Source organism: Rhinopithecus roxellana, chromosome 5, assembly GCF_007565055.1.
Source record: "Rhinopithecus roxellana isolate Shanxi Qingling chromosome 5, ASM756505v1, whole genome shotgun sequence".
Taxonomy (NCBI): Eukaryota; Metazoa; Chordata; class Mammalia; order Primates; family Cercopithecidae; genus Rhinopithecus; species Rhinopithecus roxellana.
In genome coordinates, this window is record NC_044553.1 from 164088981 (window position 1) to 164102757 (window position 13777).

Consider the following 13777-nt stretch of genomic DNA (forward strand, 5'->3'; position numbering starts at 1 on the left):
GCTCACCCTTCACTGTCCCCACCACAATGTGTAGGCCACTGCAAGCCTGCCCCTGCCCCTGTTCCTATTCCTGCTGCTGCAGCCACTTAGCCTGTCCTGGTCCCCAATAGGTCCGAGGGGAAGCAGGCTGGCCGACGGGGCCGGAGCACGTCCCTGAAGGAGCGGCAGGCAGCGAGGCCCCAGAATGAGCGGGCCAACAGTCTGGACAACGAGCGCTGCCCGGATGCCCGGAGCCAGCTACAGGTGCAGGTGCAGGTGGGGGTGGAGGGCGTAGCATGCCCAGGAGGCAGGGCTCGTGGTCACCCTGGCACCAACCAGGGCAGGGCAAAAAGAGAAGTGCAGGGGGCCAAGGTTGCTGGGCCACAGAGCATGCCTGGGCTTTGGAGGGCGGCTGCTACACAGCAGGGCGGGTGGGTCATGGGTTGGTTTGTCAGGAAGGCCATGTGGACCCCAGGGCAAGTTCTAGTCCTTCTGCTGCCCTCCCTGGTCCAGGGCAGCCTCGTTGCTTGGGTGATTTAGCTCAGGGGTGATCTCCAAGCTGGCCAGCTCTCTTCCTGCCACTGAGCCTCTGTGCACAGCTGCAGGGGAGCAGGGGCACTGCAGACCCCAGGGCTGGGGCGGTGGGGATGGGCGCTGTGCCCAGGGCTGGGGCGGTGGGGATGGGCTCTGTGCTTCTCTTCTGGGTGTGGACAGGGCTCTGTGCCTCCAGATCCCCAGGAAGACTGTCTATGACCAGCTCAACCACATCCTCATCTCCGATGACCAGCTTCCCGAAAATATCATCCTCGTCAACACCTCGGACTGGCAGGGGCAGGTAGAGAGGTGCAGTCTTGTGGAGTGGAGGGTCAGGGTGTAGGACAGAGGAGAGTGGGCTCCTGAACCTGCCCCCACCCTGGCACCCCCAGGTGCTGGAGCTGCTGGGTGTGGTTTGCCTGGACGTCCCTGGGGTCTCTGGAGCCCCTGAGAGCTTTGGTGAGGGTCGGGCGCTGGGGGTGGCCCAGGCGGCTGTGCTGAAGTCAGTGTCTGCCTGTCCTCTGCCAGTTCCTCTCCGACGTCCTGCAGAGGCACACGCTCCCCGTGGTGTGCACGTGCTCTCCCGCGGACGTCCAGGCAGCCTTCAGCACCATCGTCTCACGGATACAGAGATAGTGAGTTGGGCTCCACCCTGGACTCACCGCCCAAGTACCCCTCGGGGTCCCTGCACCCCACCTCTACCCATTGCTCTGGGGCTCGGCGCGTCCTGCACCTGGGGCTGTGGCTGGTGTCCACAGAGGCTGACCCATGGGCTCCTCGCAGCCTGGCCTGCCCTCAGTTGTGGGCGGGAGCAGCAGCCTGGCAGGTGTCCTGCCACACTGGAGGGGTGGCCACCTGGCCCGTCCTTGGAAGCCTGGGCCAAGGTCATGACTGTGTGGCCCCTCAGCCTGGGCACGTTCGGGCATGTGGGGGTCCTGGGTTTGGGCAGCTCCAGGGCAGTTGTGGCATGAGTGGCCGCAGGCATGGAGCCCCCTGGGCTCACACTGGCATCCTTGGACGGAGGACGGCTCCCCTGAGGCGTCTGTCCCCTCTCCGTCCCACCTGCCTCTGGATTGCAGCTGCAACTGCAATTCCCAGCCCCCGACCCCCGTGAAGATCGCCGTGGCGGGAGCGCAGCATTACCTCAGCGCCATCCTGCGGCTCTTCGTGGAGCAGCTGTCCCACAAGACGCCCGACTGGCTCGGCTACATGCGCTTCCTGGTCATCCCGCTGGGTGAGCACCGTGCCGTCCACCTGGGCCTGGGCACAGACGCCATGGGTGGTGTGGTGTGGCGCGGTGTGGTGTGGCGTGGCGCGGTGTGACGTGGCGTGGTGTGGCGTGATGTGGTGTGACGTGGCGTGGTGTGGCGCGGTGTGACGTGGCGTGGCGTGGTGTGGCGTGACGTGGTGTGGTGTGGCGCGGTGTGGTGTGGCGTGGCGTGGGACGTGATGTGGCGTGGTGTGTGACGTGATGTGGTGTGACGTGTGGTATGACGTGGTGTGGGGGGGTCCCTGCTTGCCGCACATTTGTTGTTTTTAAATGTTTGTTTGATACAGTAACACTTTATTAATTTTAATTATATGCAAGATAACTTGATTGCCCTAAAACAGCCATATTTGGGTCAAGATAAAGCTATTGCCCTCTGAAGGGGCCTGAGCTGGGTGTCCCCTCCGTCAGTCGCTGTGATAACTCAATACTAGTTTCGACTTCCAAAGTCAGAAGTGCAAAGCAGGGCTGGTTATTAATCCTCTCAAATCGTCCAGGTCCTGTGTCATCAAACTCTATTACTTCTTTAGGTCCAAACAATGTGTCTTTACCACGAAACAAACCCTTCCAGCCTTAATCTGTTGAAAAGGCCCGGAGGCCCACAAGGTCTCTTTCTTGTGGCCCTCACAATGCCGACGTCAGAGCCCTGAGCCAGCCGAGGCCTCTGCACGGTCATATGTGCCCTGCTGGGCCTTCCTCAGTGGCACTCAGGGCTCTAGGACCTCAGCTCAGGGCTGGAACTCCTTCAGCGGGGCCACAGGCATCCACCAGGGAGGGGCAGTAGTGGCTTTCTCTTTAGGTGGCAGGAAAGTAGGCTTGTCTAGTAGGCAGCAGCACAGGCCCGGGGTCAGGTGGCCCAGCTTTTGGGCTGCGGTGGGAGCCTTGCAGCTTCGAGTCCCCCGTGGTGACATCAGCCCCACCCCTGGCATGCAGGCTCCCACCCCGTGGCCAGGTACCTAGGCTCTGTGGACTACCGCTACAACAACTTCTTCCAGGACCTGGCCTGGAGAGACCTGTTCAACAAGCTGGAGGCCCAGAGTGCGGGTGAGGCCCGGGCGCGTCCACAGCCCACACCACTGTGGGAGGAAGGGGCCCTGGTCTCCCCAGATGCCATGCCCAGGAGGCCCTGGACCTGCTCAGGCTCAACCTCAGGGAAGAGGCCATGGACAGGGCCCGCTGGGGCCTTGGCTCGGACGCCTCCTATTCCCGAGCCTCGGAATGTTGGAAGCTGTGGGGCCTGTCTGGGAAGGGGCAGGCACAGCTCTTCAGGTCTTCCTGCATTTGCCCTGGTACCGCCTTGAGAGTAGAGGACCAGGGCCCCTCAGCCACAGCCAACGAGCCCTGCTGCACTTCGGGGTGTGGGAGGCCTGGGTAGGGCACTGGGGAGGCCTGGCTCAGCCCTGCCTGGAACCCCACCTGGGGCCAGCCTCATCCCCCACCGCCTCCTCCCCCTGCAGTACAGGACACGCCGGACATTGTGTCACGCATCACCCAGTACATCGCAGGGGCCAACTGTGCCCATCAGCTTCCCATCGCAGAGGCCATGCTGACCTACAAGCAGAAGAGGTAACACGGTGGGCCCGGGTACCATGCCACAGGCTGTTGCCAGCCACCAACCCTTCGCGGGCCTCCCCACCCGCTGCTGGGCTCGGCCTGGTAGGCCGGAAAACCCTGCACCAGGCTTAGAGCAGAGCCTAGGTCAGCCGGGCAGCTCCAGGCCTTCCCGACAGCAGGCGCTCCCCCCACCCCAGATCTCTCATAGTAAGCGCTGTTTCCACACCTGTTTCTGTGCATGTTGAAACCCCACGTGATGAGAAGTTGACAGGATGGACAGCTGTCATGGGGCTAGGGTGGCAGTGGCCCAGCTCCTCTAGTCTGGGCACCTGTTCCTTCCATAGACTAGGTTTCCCAGGCTAGGGAACCGAGGAGTCCCTGGGCCTCAGGCCCTGTGGGTGAGTGATCAGCTTGTGTCCTCACCTGCCCAGAGCAGGACAGTGCTCAGGAGCCCCGGGCCGAAAGCCCTGCAGAGACCTGTCTGTCCCACCCGGCGCCTCCTCCCTGCACATCCGGTGCCAGCTGTCCCACACCTTCCCTAGACTACGGGGGAGAAAGCTGAGTGCAAGGCGCAGAGCCAGCACTCACGGGCTCTCCCACACAGGAACCCCAGCGAGGCGGGAGCCACTGAGTGCCCTCGGCAGTCCCCGGAGGGCTCCTGAGGGCATCGTAACGTGTCTGTGTTTTCTCTTTTGGTGGCTTTCTGAAAAGGAAAAAGCATTTTCATTTTGACTTTACCCTAAGGTATGGCTCTCTGGGTCTGCCTCCCACCCTGTCTGTCCCCAGGCTGGTCTTTAGGGCTTGTTTAGCAGAGTCACCATCCGGATCACCCTGCTGTCCTCTCTCCGGACTGGGAGTCAGGCCCTGAGGGCCGCCAGCTACAGGCTGAGAGCCCGCGTGGGAGAGGGGAGGTGGCCCCAACCGGAGTCACTTTGCGCTGACATGAACCCTTTTCCTCCATCCAGTCTCTCACCCTGAGTCAGGAAAGCAGCAGATGCGCCCTCCTGTCCCCGGGCCAGGCCCGTGTGCTGGGACTCCACCCCAGAGCCCTGAAGCCTGCAGGTCAGCCAGGCAGGCCTTGCCCCCTCTCTGGTTTGGCCCTGGGTTTTGGTTTAAGAAGTGGCCAGGTTTAGCCCCTCCTCATTTTAAACCAGGAGCGAGAGGCTGATGTAGACACCAGGGCCACCTGGGCCAGGGTGTGCCCCGGGCCCTTCACGTTTGTTAACCTGGCAGCAGCCTAGCAGGGGCACTGGTGCACACCCTACACATGGGGACGCTGAGGCAAGTAGATGAGAAGCAGGCCCGGTGACACGGCAGTCAGCGGCTGGGCCCTGGGCCGCCTACACGCTGCAGAGCCTGGCTCCCAGGGCTCCCTTGAGCACCCGGGGTTAGCAGAGAGGGCTTTCCAGCATCTTGTGGCTTACCTGGAGATGAGGCCAAACTACTGAGACCTCCAAATGGGGGTAAAGAGCTTTTGTTCTGAGGCAGCTCCACCCCCTAAAACCTTTCATGTTTAGAGCCAAGTCTCAGGCACCCCCAGAGCTGCCCTTTCAGACAGAGCCATCCCTTTTCCTTGGCCAGGTGTGTCCTGCTGCAGGGTGGGGGACCCTGCTGGTCCTCCCATGGGGCTCGTTCTCTGCTCCGTGTCTTCTGCCCTGTGTGAGGTCATTTGCTGTCCTGGGAAACCCACCCCCACACCCCACCCCAGTGCAGGGTAGTTGGGTCCCTGGGGCCCCCTTGCTGGAAATACTGCAGGCCTAGGAGCTGCTCGAAGTGGACAGCCTGGGACCACCCACAGCTGCAGGGCTGGGCGCTAGGAAGACACAGGAAGGGGGCTGAGCATCCTACGTCTTGTCCTGCTAAACAAGCCTTTGCAGGTGAAAGACCAGCCATGGGGGCCTCTCCCCTGCTGACCCCCGGCGGCCTGCGCCCTTGCCCCCTGGCTGTGGCACGAAGAGCCTGCAGCATGCTCTGGCTGCCCGGGCTGCCTCAGGCTGTGGATGCAGCTGCTTGTCTCTCCCAGGTCAGCTCTTCTGAGCAGCAAGCCAGGGCCTTAGGGGACCCTAACACCCACTCCCACCCTGCTCCTCCTGCCCCTGCCTCCGCGTTACAGGGGTGACACTGGCTGCCTCCGCGTTACAGGGGTGACACTGGCTGCCTCCGCGTTACAGGGGTGATGCTGGCTGCCTCCGCGTTACAGGGGTGACGCTGGCTGCCTCCGCGTTACAGGGGTGACGCTGGCTGCCTCCGCGTTACAGGGGTGACGCTGGCTGCCTCCGTGTTACAGGGGTGACGCTGGCTGCCTCCGTGTTACAGGGGTGACGCTGGCTTTCTGGGGCCCAGGAAGGAACCCAGCAAAGGCCATGAGTGTCTTACCTGCTGTCTCTACTCAGAGGAGAGTCAGTCGGGAGGCTGACAGAGGGCAGGTGGCAGGCGGTGGCACAGCCCTTGTGGCAGGGGACCTGTGCAGAGTCCTCTCCAGCCAGGCTCCCCTGTGAGAGTCCCTTGTGAGATGACCCCTGCTGGCCTGCCCTCCTCTGCCCAGAATGGCACTCCTCCTATGAGGGCAGGCCAGGCCTGCAGGGTGTCCACAAGCCCCAGCCTGCCCGTGCAGCACACATGGGTGAAAAGGGCTGCTCAGGCATCTGGCAGCTTGCCCAGAGCCATGCAGAGTGGCCCCAGGGCATCTGCGCCCTCCGTGCCTGCAGGGCCTCCCCACCCCGCGGTGGTGTGCTCCTTACGCTCCTGACCACTCTGCCTCCACAGACACGTGTGTGCCTCCAGGGTCAGGGTGAGGGTCTCAGTGTCCAGCTGGTGTCATCCCTGTCGTATCGGCCCATGTCCAGGGCTGGGTGCTGTCTGCATGGCCCAGAGGTGCGGCTTGGCTTTGAGAGTTCCGGCAACATCCCTGTGTTGTGACATCTGCATTCGGCCCTCATGTGCCACGCACTGCCCCATGGGCCTCGGAGCAGAGCATGGATGGGAGGCCACCCTGCCATGGCTGGCTCGGTGGGGGGTCTGGCTCGGCAGAGGGCAGGTGGCCCCGGGAATTGGAGCCACCTGTGCCCTGGGGACCAGCAGCCACCACCTGCCTTCTGTGCCTTCATGGGCCTGGGAGGACACAGATGTCACTGAGATTTCCAAACACTGGTCTGCTCAACGAGGATAGTGGGATGTCAAGGGCCACGTCCAGGCACTCCTGCCTGACAGCTGTGGACAGAGCCAGGGTGCTGGGGGGCCAGGAGGCCGCCCTGAGCCGTCCTGAGGCAGAGGCGGGCCTGAACACAGGATGTACATCACTTTCTGTTATTTGAACTGGACAAGAAGAGGGGAAAGTTTCTCTTTCAACTTTCTTTTCCTTAGAAATGGAACTAGGCCTGGGGCATCTTTAATGGGATGGACAAAATCTGTAGGTGGTTTCATCCAGAGGCATTCGCCAGGCCTTCTGCAGAGGGCGGGCCAGGAGCTATCCAGGTTGGCGTCCGGGGAGGGTGGGTCTTGCCAGCCGCCGTCTCCTCACACTGGTGCTGCTGGGACCAGCCGCGGGGGCTGCTTCCTGGGAGTGTCCTCTGGACTGGCTCCCGGGCAGGGGCTGTTTTGCTCGTGGGCACACTTGGTGTGGAGCACTGGGATCAAGCCTCTGCCCTGCAGGGCTCTTGGGGAGATAGTGCTGCTGGTCCTGGGAGCTGGTGCTCCAGGCAGACGGCTGGGCTGGGCCTGTGGCATCCTCCCCTGGGCCTTTTTCCTGCAAGGGATTCTCCCTGTGCTGACAAGAACCCAAGGGAGGGCCGGGGCCACTGGGCGAGCCCATGTCCTGCCCCTGGTGCAGGGCTGTCCCTGAGGGGCACCCTGTTGGCCTGGCCATTCTCGTCCTGCCCCCAGTGCTCCAGGGGCAACAGGTGCTCCTCTGCAATGTGTGTGCACAGTCTCCACCTGTAAGACAGCCACTTGCTGGCCTCAGACTCTGCCGTTTGTGGAAAGGAGACAGAAGAGACAGCTGGGAGAACTGCCCAGAGAGATGGCACCAGTTGCTGATGTGGTCTGGCTGAGGAAGCCGGGCGGGGAGGCACCCCTGTCCCTAAGTGCAGGCCACGGGGAGCCTTGAGGCCAGCGGAGAGGAGAGGGAAGCCAGACCCATTCCACCACTCAGGATAGGCCCTGCCCTCTGGATCTTTCCTGGGGCCCAGAAGGAGATGCCCCATCTCACCCTAGCTGCCAGCAGGGCCTCATGCTGTGCCGACCCCTTGTCTTGTGGGAGAGCTTCCTGGGCCCGAGCCCAGGTTGCAGTGGCCACGGTCAGCAGGAGCCTGCGCGAAGCCGGACCACAGGACAGCCCTCCTTGAGCCGCACACATCAGAGGGGAAGACAGACGGGTCCTCTCAGCAGCCCTACAGCTCCTTTCCTCACACCCTTGGCATCTTCACGTGGACGGGCTGTGACCAGACCTCTAGAAGAGGCTGCTGTTATCTGCCAAACGTTGTATGGGGGCAAGTCCAGACAAAACCTCCACTGTCCACCGAGCACATCATCTCACGCGGGTCATGGCCTGGGGCATGCTGGGCCTGCCTGCAGGCTGTGCTTGGAGTGTTCTGGTACAATGGCCTCTCATGTGGGCACGGACATTACCCAGATGGTCTGGAGAAAACCTCTCCGCCCTGGCTTTGGTGCTGCTGATTACCAGAGAGGGCCCAGGCTCCTCCCGGGAGTCCCAGGGCACCAGTAGCTGCCCTTACCCAGCAGAGCAGGGGTGCCCAGCTTGGTGGAGCAGCGGAAATGTAGGCTGGATGGGGCTGAGCTGGCTGCGTGGGCGTTGGGCACCTAGGAAAGCTGAGTGAACCCCTCTGTGGAGCTCTGCCTTCTGGCCTGTCCTGACCATGGGTGCCCAGAGACCCCTTTGTCCTTCTCGCATGTCAGCATGTCAGAAGGGGCCCAAACTTTGGTCCTGGGGGCCAGGCCAGGGCTGGCAGTGGTTGGGGATGGGTGGGGCTGGGACACACTGGGCAGGGCCGACTGGGGCAGAGCTGTGGCCCTGGGGCTGTGCCAGGTTCTCAGGCCAAGAGGGAGCTGTGCCCAACAGGCGGGGCTGTGCCCTGAGGAGAGCTTAACTGTCTGTTTCCTTGCTCTTAGCCCTGACGAAGAGTCCTCCCAAAAGTTCATTCCCTTTGTCGGGGTGAGTACTGGCCAGCTTGATGTGACGGGAAACCACATACCCGCCAACTTGTCTTTTATAGTCAGAACATTTGGGGATTGACTTCATATATTCCAGAACCTTCCCACAGATAGGAGCTGGGGATTTGCCTTCCCATCTGGCCTGTCTCAAAGCTTGTTTCCTTCCCTACCGGAGTTGGGTGTGGAGCCAGAGGTTGTTGGCTCCCCCCAGCTCTGCCTTGGGGGCTGATCCACAGAAGCAGAGACAGTTCGGTAGGGCAAGACCTCAGGAACACCCAGCGTCTCAGGAGAGGAGAGACCCTGCCCGGGCTGGAGAGGTCGCCTCTGTCCTCTAGGAACCCAAGCCCCGGGAGCTTCCCAATGTCCACTCCGGGTCTGCAGCCTGCGGTGTGTGGGTTTCAGTTCCTGCCCTGCCCAGGGTTAGGGCTGCTTCTGCCAGCCAGGCCATCTCCCTGCCAGCCCTGGGTCTCCACAGCCTGTTCCCTGCCCATCTTTTTATCCTGTTGTGTGGCCTCCCTCCCACCAGGTGTCTGCCATGAGACAGACCCACAGGACCTGGCAGACGGGTTCCCCAGGCAGGGGAAGGGTCTCTGGGCTCAGTTTCCCCACTGGTGGAACAGAGGCCTTTCCGTGCATCAGGTAGTGGTCGGGTCTGGTGAGGGCTCTGGGGTGATGGCCGGCCATCTGGGAGGGTAGAGTTCATCTTGAACAGCGGCTGCCCAAGGAGCTTTCTCTGGTGACAAGAGGATGCTGTGCTCGGGCACATGGTCCTTCCCATGCAACCAAGGTCCCACTGAGTCACTGGGATTCACGGTAGATCTACACAACCACCTGTGGCTCGTGGCTGCCATGCAGGGCCTGCCAGGCCCGGGGCCTATCCCCCTTGGTCTGCCAGGGTCCCTCTCACCAGCATACTGGTCTTACTGGACACATGGTTTGCAGCTGCCCTGAGGGCCGCCTTTGGGAGAGAGCAGTCCCTCCTGCTGAGGCCACGCACCCTGAGCACTGTCTGTCCCCACGTGGCTGCTCCTGCATCATGGGAGTGGTGGCCATGGTCGGGAGGCAGGACCCCCGCTGGGAAGGCAGTGGGCTAGCTGAACCCCACGGCTTTCACCAGCCAGTGCTTGTTGTTTTCTAGGTTGTGAAGGTTGGAATTGTGGAGCCATCCTCAGCCACATCAGGTAACACCATCCCACACTGAGGCCTTGTGAGTGGCCCGTGGGTGGGCCGCGGGAGCACAGTCACTCTGGTCCTGCAGACCAGACCAACCCTTCAGGGCCTGAGAGCTGCCACGTTCCAGTCTTGCTGTGGTGCTTCTGCTCTGTGGGGGGGTTCATCCTCCAGGGGCTGCTGTCATGAAGCCCCACATCAAGGCTGGCAGGGCCGACTTCCAAAAACGGAGGAGAATCTCACAGAGGCCACTGGGGACTCCCACCCTGCCCACCCCTAGGGTCTGCCTGGCCTTAGGCCACATCCGGCTCCGGAGGGCCTGGTGCCACCTGGCAACTGGTGGACTCAGCCTGCCCTATGACTCCTCCCCAAAGGCGACTCGGACGACGCAGCCCCCTCGGGCTCTGGCGCGCTCTCCTCCACCCCGCCATCCACATCTCCTGCGGCCAAGGAGGCCTCACCCACCCCGCCCTCCTCCCCGTCAGTGAGCGGAGGCCTGTCCTCCCCCAGGTAAAGGTGCCGCGTGGCTCAGCACGTTTCACTTGCCCGCCCCACCACGTGCTGCCTGATTCAGTCATCCTCCCCCACGTCACATCCACCTCCCAGGGCACCTGGCCTGTCAGCCACGCAGACGGAGGGGCTCTGCAGGACGGCTGGGCCCTCTCTGGCCACCTCCTGCCACAGATCAGGGGTTGGGGGCAGGACCTCTAGGGGACAGAAACTCCGCAGTGAACAAACATGGCCGTTGTGCTGGGCTGTCTCTCAGCTCTGCACACACTGGGGCTTTTAAAAAACAAGCTGAGGGCAGAAGGCGCAGGAGACACGGGTCTCTAAGCGGTCCTCATGGGGCAGGAGATGCGGGTCTCTAGGTGGTCCTCATGGGGTCGGCTTTGACAGCTGTGGCGAGGCCCCGCCAGCCCGCGTGGGTCTCTGAAGCAGACCTCACTCGAGTGGAACTAAGCCATAGAGGGTGTAGGCCCCAAGGCCAGGCATGGTGCTGGTGCTGCGTGCAGGGCTCACACCAGCAGACCCCGACCCCCTGCCTCTGTGTTTCCAGCCGCTGGCTCCTTCCAGACTGCGCCTGAGGGAGCTGGTTCACATAGGCCCTCAAGACTCCAAGGGGCAGCTTGGAGAGTGGGTGGACAGGCCCCCCAGGCCGGGGCTCTCCTGCCGCCAGGCTCCCTGTCATCTACACAGGATGGCTCCCTGTGATTTATGCAGGACCATTCTGGGGGTGACTGGGCATGTGAACAGCTCCACAGAGCATGCTTCAAGCAGCCGGCCCTCCTCTGCTGGCAAGTTGGCACAGGTGCTGGCTGTCACCTCCTGGCCTGTCACAGGGACAGTGATGTCCCCATTACTAGGCCCAAGGATGCAGGTGTGAGCGCCTCCCTCTGCCTTTCCCAGCCAGGGTGTCGGCGCCGAGCTGATGGGGCTGCAAGTGGACTACTGGACAGCAGCACAGCCCGCGGACAGGAAGAGGGACGCCGAGAAGAAGGACCTGCCTGTCACCAAAAACACGCTCAAGTGCACTTTCCGGTCCCTCCAGGTCAGCAGGCTGCCCAGCAGTGGCGAGGCTGCGGCCACGCCCACCATGTCCATGACCGTGGTCACCAAGGAGAAGAACAAGAAGGGTGAGGTGGGACAGGCTATACGACCACACGGCGCAGAAGGGCGGCTCGGCGGGAGAGGGCGGCTTGCAGTCAACAGGGATGGCAGCCTCCTGGCTGGCCTCGGGCAGCCTACGTGCGCAGGCAGGGGTGGGTGGGGTGAGGGAACCTGAACCCTGAAGGCAATGAGGGTCAGGCGCTTCTGACCAGGGCCTCAGGCAGAGGCCAGCTGGGCAGGCAGGAGAGCAGCTGTCCTCAGTCACCGTGGAAGGCAGGTTTACTAGGTGAGTGGGGCCGTGACCAGCTGAGCCCCCAGTGCCTCCCTGACACGTACCCCCAGCCCTGGCCCTGAAGGAACAGCAAGATGACAGCAGGGCCTCTTTTCTCCTTCCAGTGATGTTTCTGCCCAAGAAAGCGAAGGACAAGGATGTGGAGTCCAAGAGCCAGTGCATCGAGGGCATCAGCCGGCTCATCTGCACTGCCAGGCAGCAGCAGAACATGCTGCGGGGTGAGCGCTATGGGCCCCGGGGTCTGTAAAGTGGGACGTAGGCGAGAGCAGAGCAGGGCTGCTTTGGAGTCCACCATAGGAGCTGCGGTGTCCTGCTGTGACACGCACATTCTGTGAAGCCCTCAGTGAGGATGACAACTTCCAAATGCTGAGAAAGAATTTTTCAGCGCTTTTTGCTTTTTAAAAATAATGACTTGTTTTTTTGCTTTTTTTTTTTGAGACGGAGTTTTGCTCGTTACCCAGCCTGGAGTGCAATGGTGCGATCTTGGCTCACTGCAATCTCCGCCTCCTAGGTTCAAGCAGTTCTCCTGCCTGAGCCTCCCAAGTAGCTGGGAGTACAGGTGCATGCCACTGCGCCCGGCTAATTTTTTGTATTTTTAGTAGAGATGAGGTTTCACCGTGTTGGCCAGGCAGGTCTCGAACTCCTGACCTCAGGTGATCCGCCTGCCTCTGCCTCCCAAAGTGCTGGGATTACAGGCTTGAACCACCACACCCAGCCTAAAAATAATGACTTGTAATTTAAAAGTGTTTCAGAGTTACTCTGCAAGTCACTGTTTCAGAAACAGAGCTCTGGGAGGCTTTCCTCTTTTTGAGCACGGGTCAGATGACCTCCAGGTCAACATGGCCCTGTCTCCCCACAGGGGTCTCTGTTTTAAGGGGGCTCCCAGTGTCTTCTCCCCACCTGTGCAGGTGGAGATGGATGTGGACGAGCAGCGCCTGGCAGGAGGCGGTTCCTCCCACCTGTTCCTCCCACCTGCAGGCAGCCCTGGGGGAAGTGCCGCCCTCCTCACCCCCCAGGGCTCTGAGGTGTGGAAGGGCGGGGGCAGGAACGGCGTCCCTCAGGAGCCAGCGTGACCCTGGAGCCCCCGAGTCCCTGAGGAAAGTGTTGGTGGTGCCTCCAGCATGGGGCTCCTTCTCATCCTGTACCCCTGGCTGCTACCCAGCCTGGTGGGCCAGGCGGGCAGGCGGGCAGGGTGGGCACGCGGGCAGGCGGTCAGGCAGCCCTCTCCCACAGTCCTCATCGACGGGGTGGAGTGCAGCGACGTCAAGTTTTTCCAGCTGGCCGCGCAGTGGTCCTCGCACGTGAAGCACTTCCCCATCTGCACCTTCGGACACTCCAAGGCCGGCTTCTAGCCCCGCCCACCGAGAGGCCCGCCCACCTTCTAGCCCCGCCCACCGAGGCCCCTCCCGCCACGCTAGGAGGGCCCGCTGCATTTCTGTTCACATTTCAGTTCACTACAGAGACAGACCGTTAAAACACAAAGAGAACCAGTCTTAAGTATGAATGTGCTCACAACCTGGAAACTAACGGGGGAGCTCCTGCGGGAGCCGAATAACTGCTCTGCTTATTAACCCCAGCGTTCGGCCCGGGGCTGGGAGGCCAGAAGGACGGTGCTGAGCTGCGGATCGCGGAAGGCGTGCTCTGGCCTCAGGAGCCACCCAGAGCCTCCGTGTCCTGTTCTTCCGGAAAGTCAGGACTCTGCTTCCTCAGGGAGCCCGGGGCAGGCGGAGCTCAGTGGCATCAGGCCGAGGGGCCATGGGGCCGCTCAGTCCCGTTAGGGGTGTCCTGAGTTAAGCCTGGGGGACCGTCCTGCCCGCCTGAGAGATGCCCCCAGCACCGCACACTCGTGGTTCCCAATAAACTCCTGCCTGCGGCGGAGGTTTTATAGCAGCAGATATTTTTAATGCTTTTAAATACATGTTCTAATGTAGCTGCCAAACATGTTGGTCTTCTGAAGTCCCCCTGGGGCTGGGCAGAGCCAGCAGAGCCTGTCCCCACTTCCTCAGCCCCTGCCCCACCCCGCCTCACACGTTCCCCACTCTTAGGCTGTTCTTGAAACACCGTGAGTTTTCTGTGTGTAGTCCCTGTCCCAACCTTAGCAAGCACAGGGGCCTCCACAGCCCCAGGCGGCCCCTGAAAATGTTCCAGAGCCCAGCTTGGTGCACAGTGAGATGCTGCTGGCGTTGGCCTCAGGTGGGGGCCGC

At 62.0% G+C, this 13777-nt stretch overlaps 1 protein-coding gene across 5 annotated transcripts in view; it reads left to right on the forward strand.

The window, feature by feature from the left end:
* PACS2 (phosphofurin acidic cluster sorting protein 2) overlaps positions 1–13512 on the forward strand; it is an 81615-nt gene extending 68103 nt beyond the window's left edge. For 3 of the 5 annotated variants that reach the window (XM_030930445.1, XM_030930447.1, XM_030930448.1), the window contains exons 13-24: positions 111–249; positions 710–814; positions 1042–1148; positions 1593–1747; positions 2714–2824; positions 3238–3346; positions 8462–8504; positions 9642–9684; positions 10048–10183; positions 11081–11307; positions 11678–11791; positions 12807–13512. In XM_030930445.1, coding sequence (XP_030786305.1) covers positions 111–249; positions 710–814; positions 1042–1148; positions 1593–1747; positions 2714–2824; positions 3238–3346; positions 8462–8504; positions 9642–9684; positions 10048–10183; positions 11081–11307; positions 11678–11791; positions 12807–12925 — 1408 coding nt within the window. In that variant the 3' untranslated portion in view covers positions 12926–13512. The remainder of the gene's footprint in view (positions 1–110; positions 250–709; positions 815–1041; positions 1149–1592; positions 1748–2713; positions 2825–3237; positions 3347–8461; positions 8505–9641; positions 9685–10047; positions 10184–11080; positions 11308–11677; positions 11792–12806) is intronic. The other 2 variants (XR_004057289.1, XM_030930446.1) reach the window with 2 other exon arrangements.
* The last annotated feature ends 265 nt before the right edge of the window (positions 13513–13777 follow it).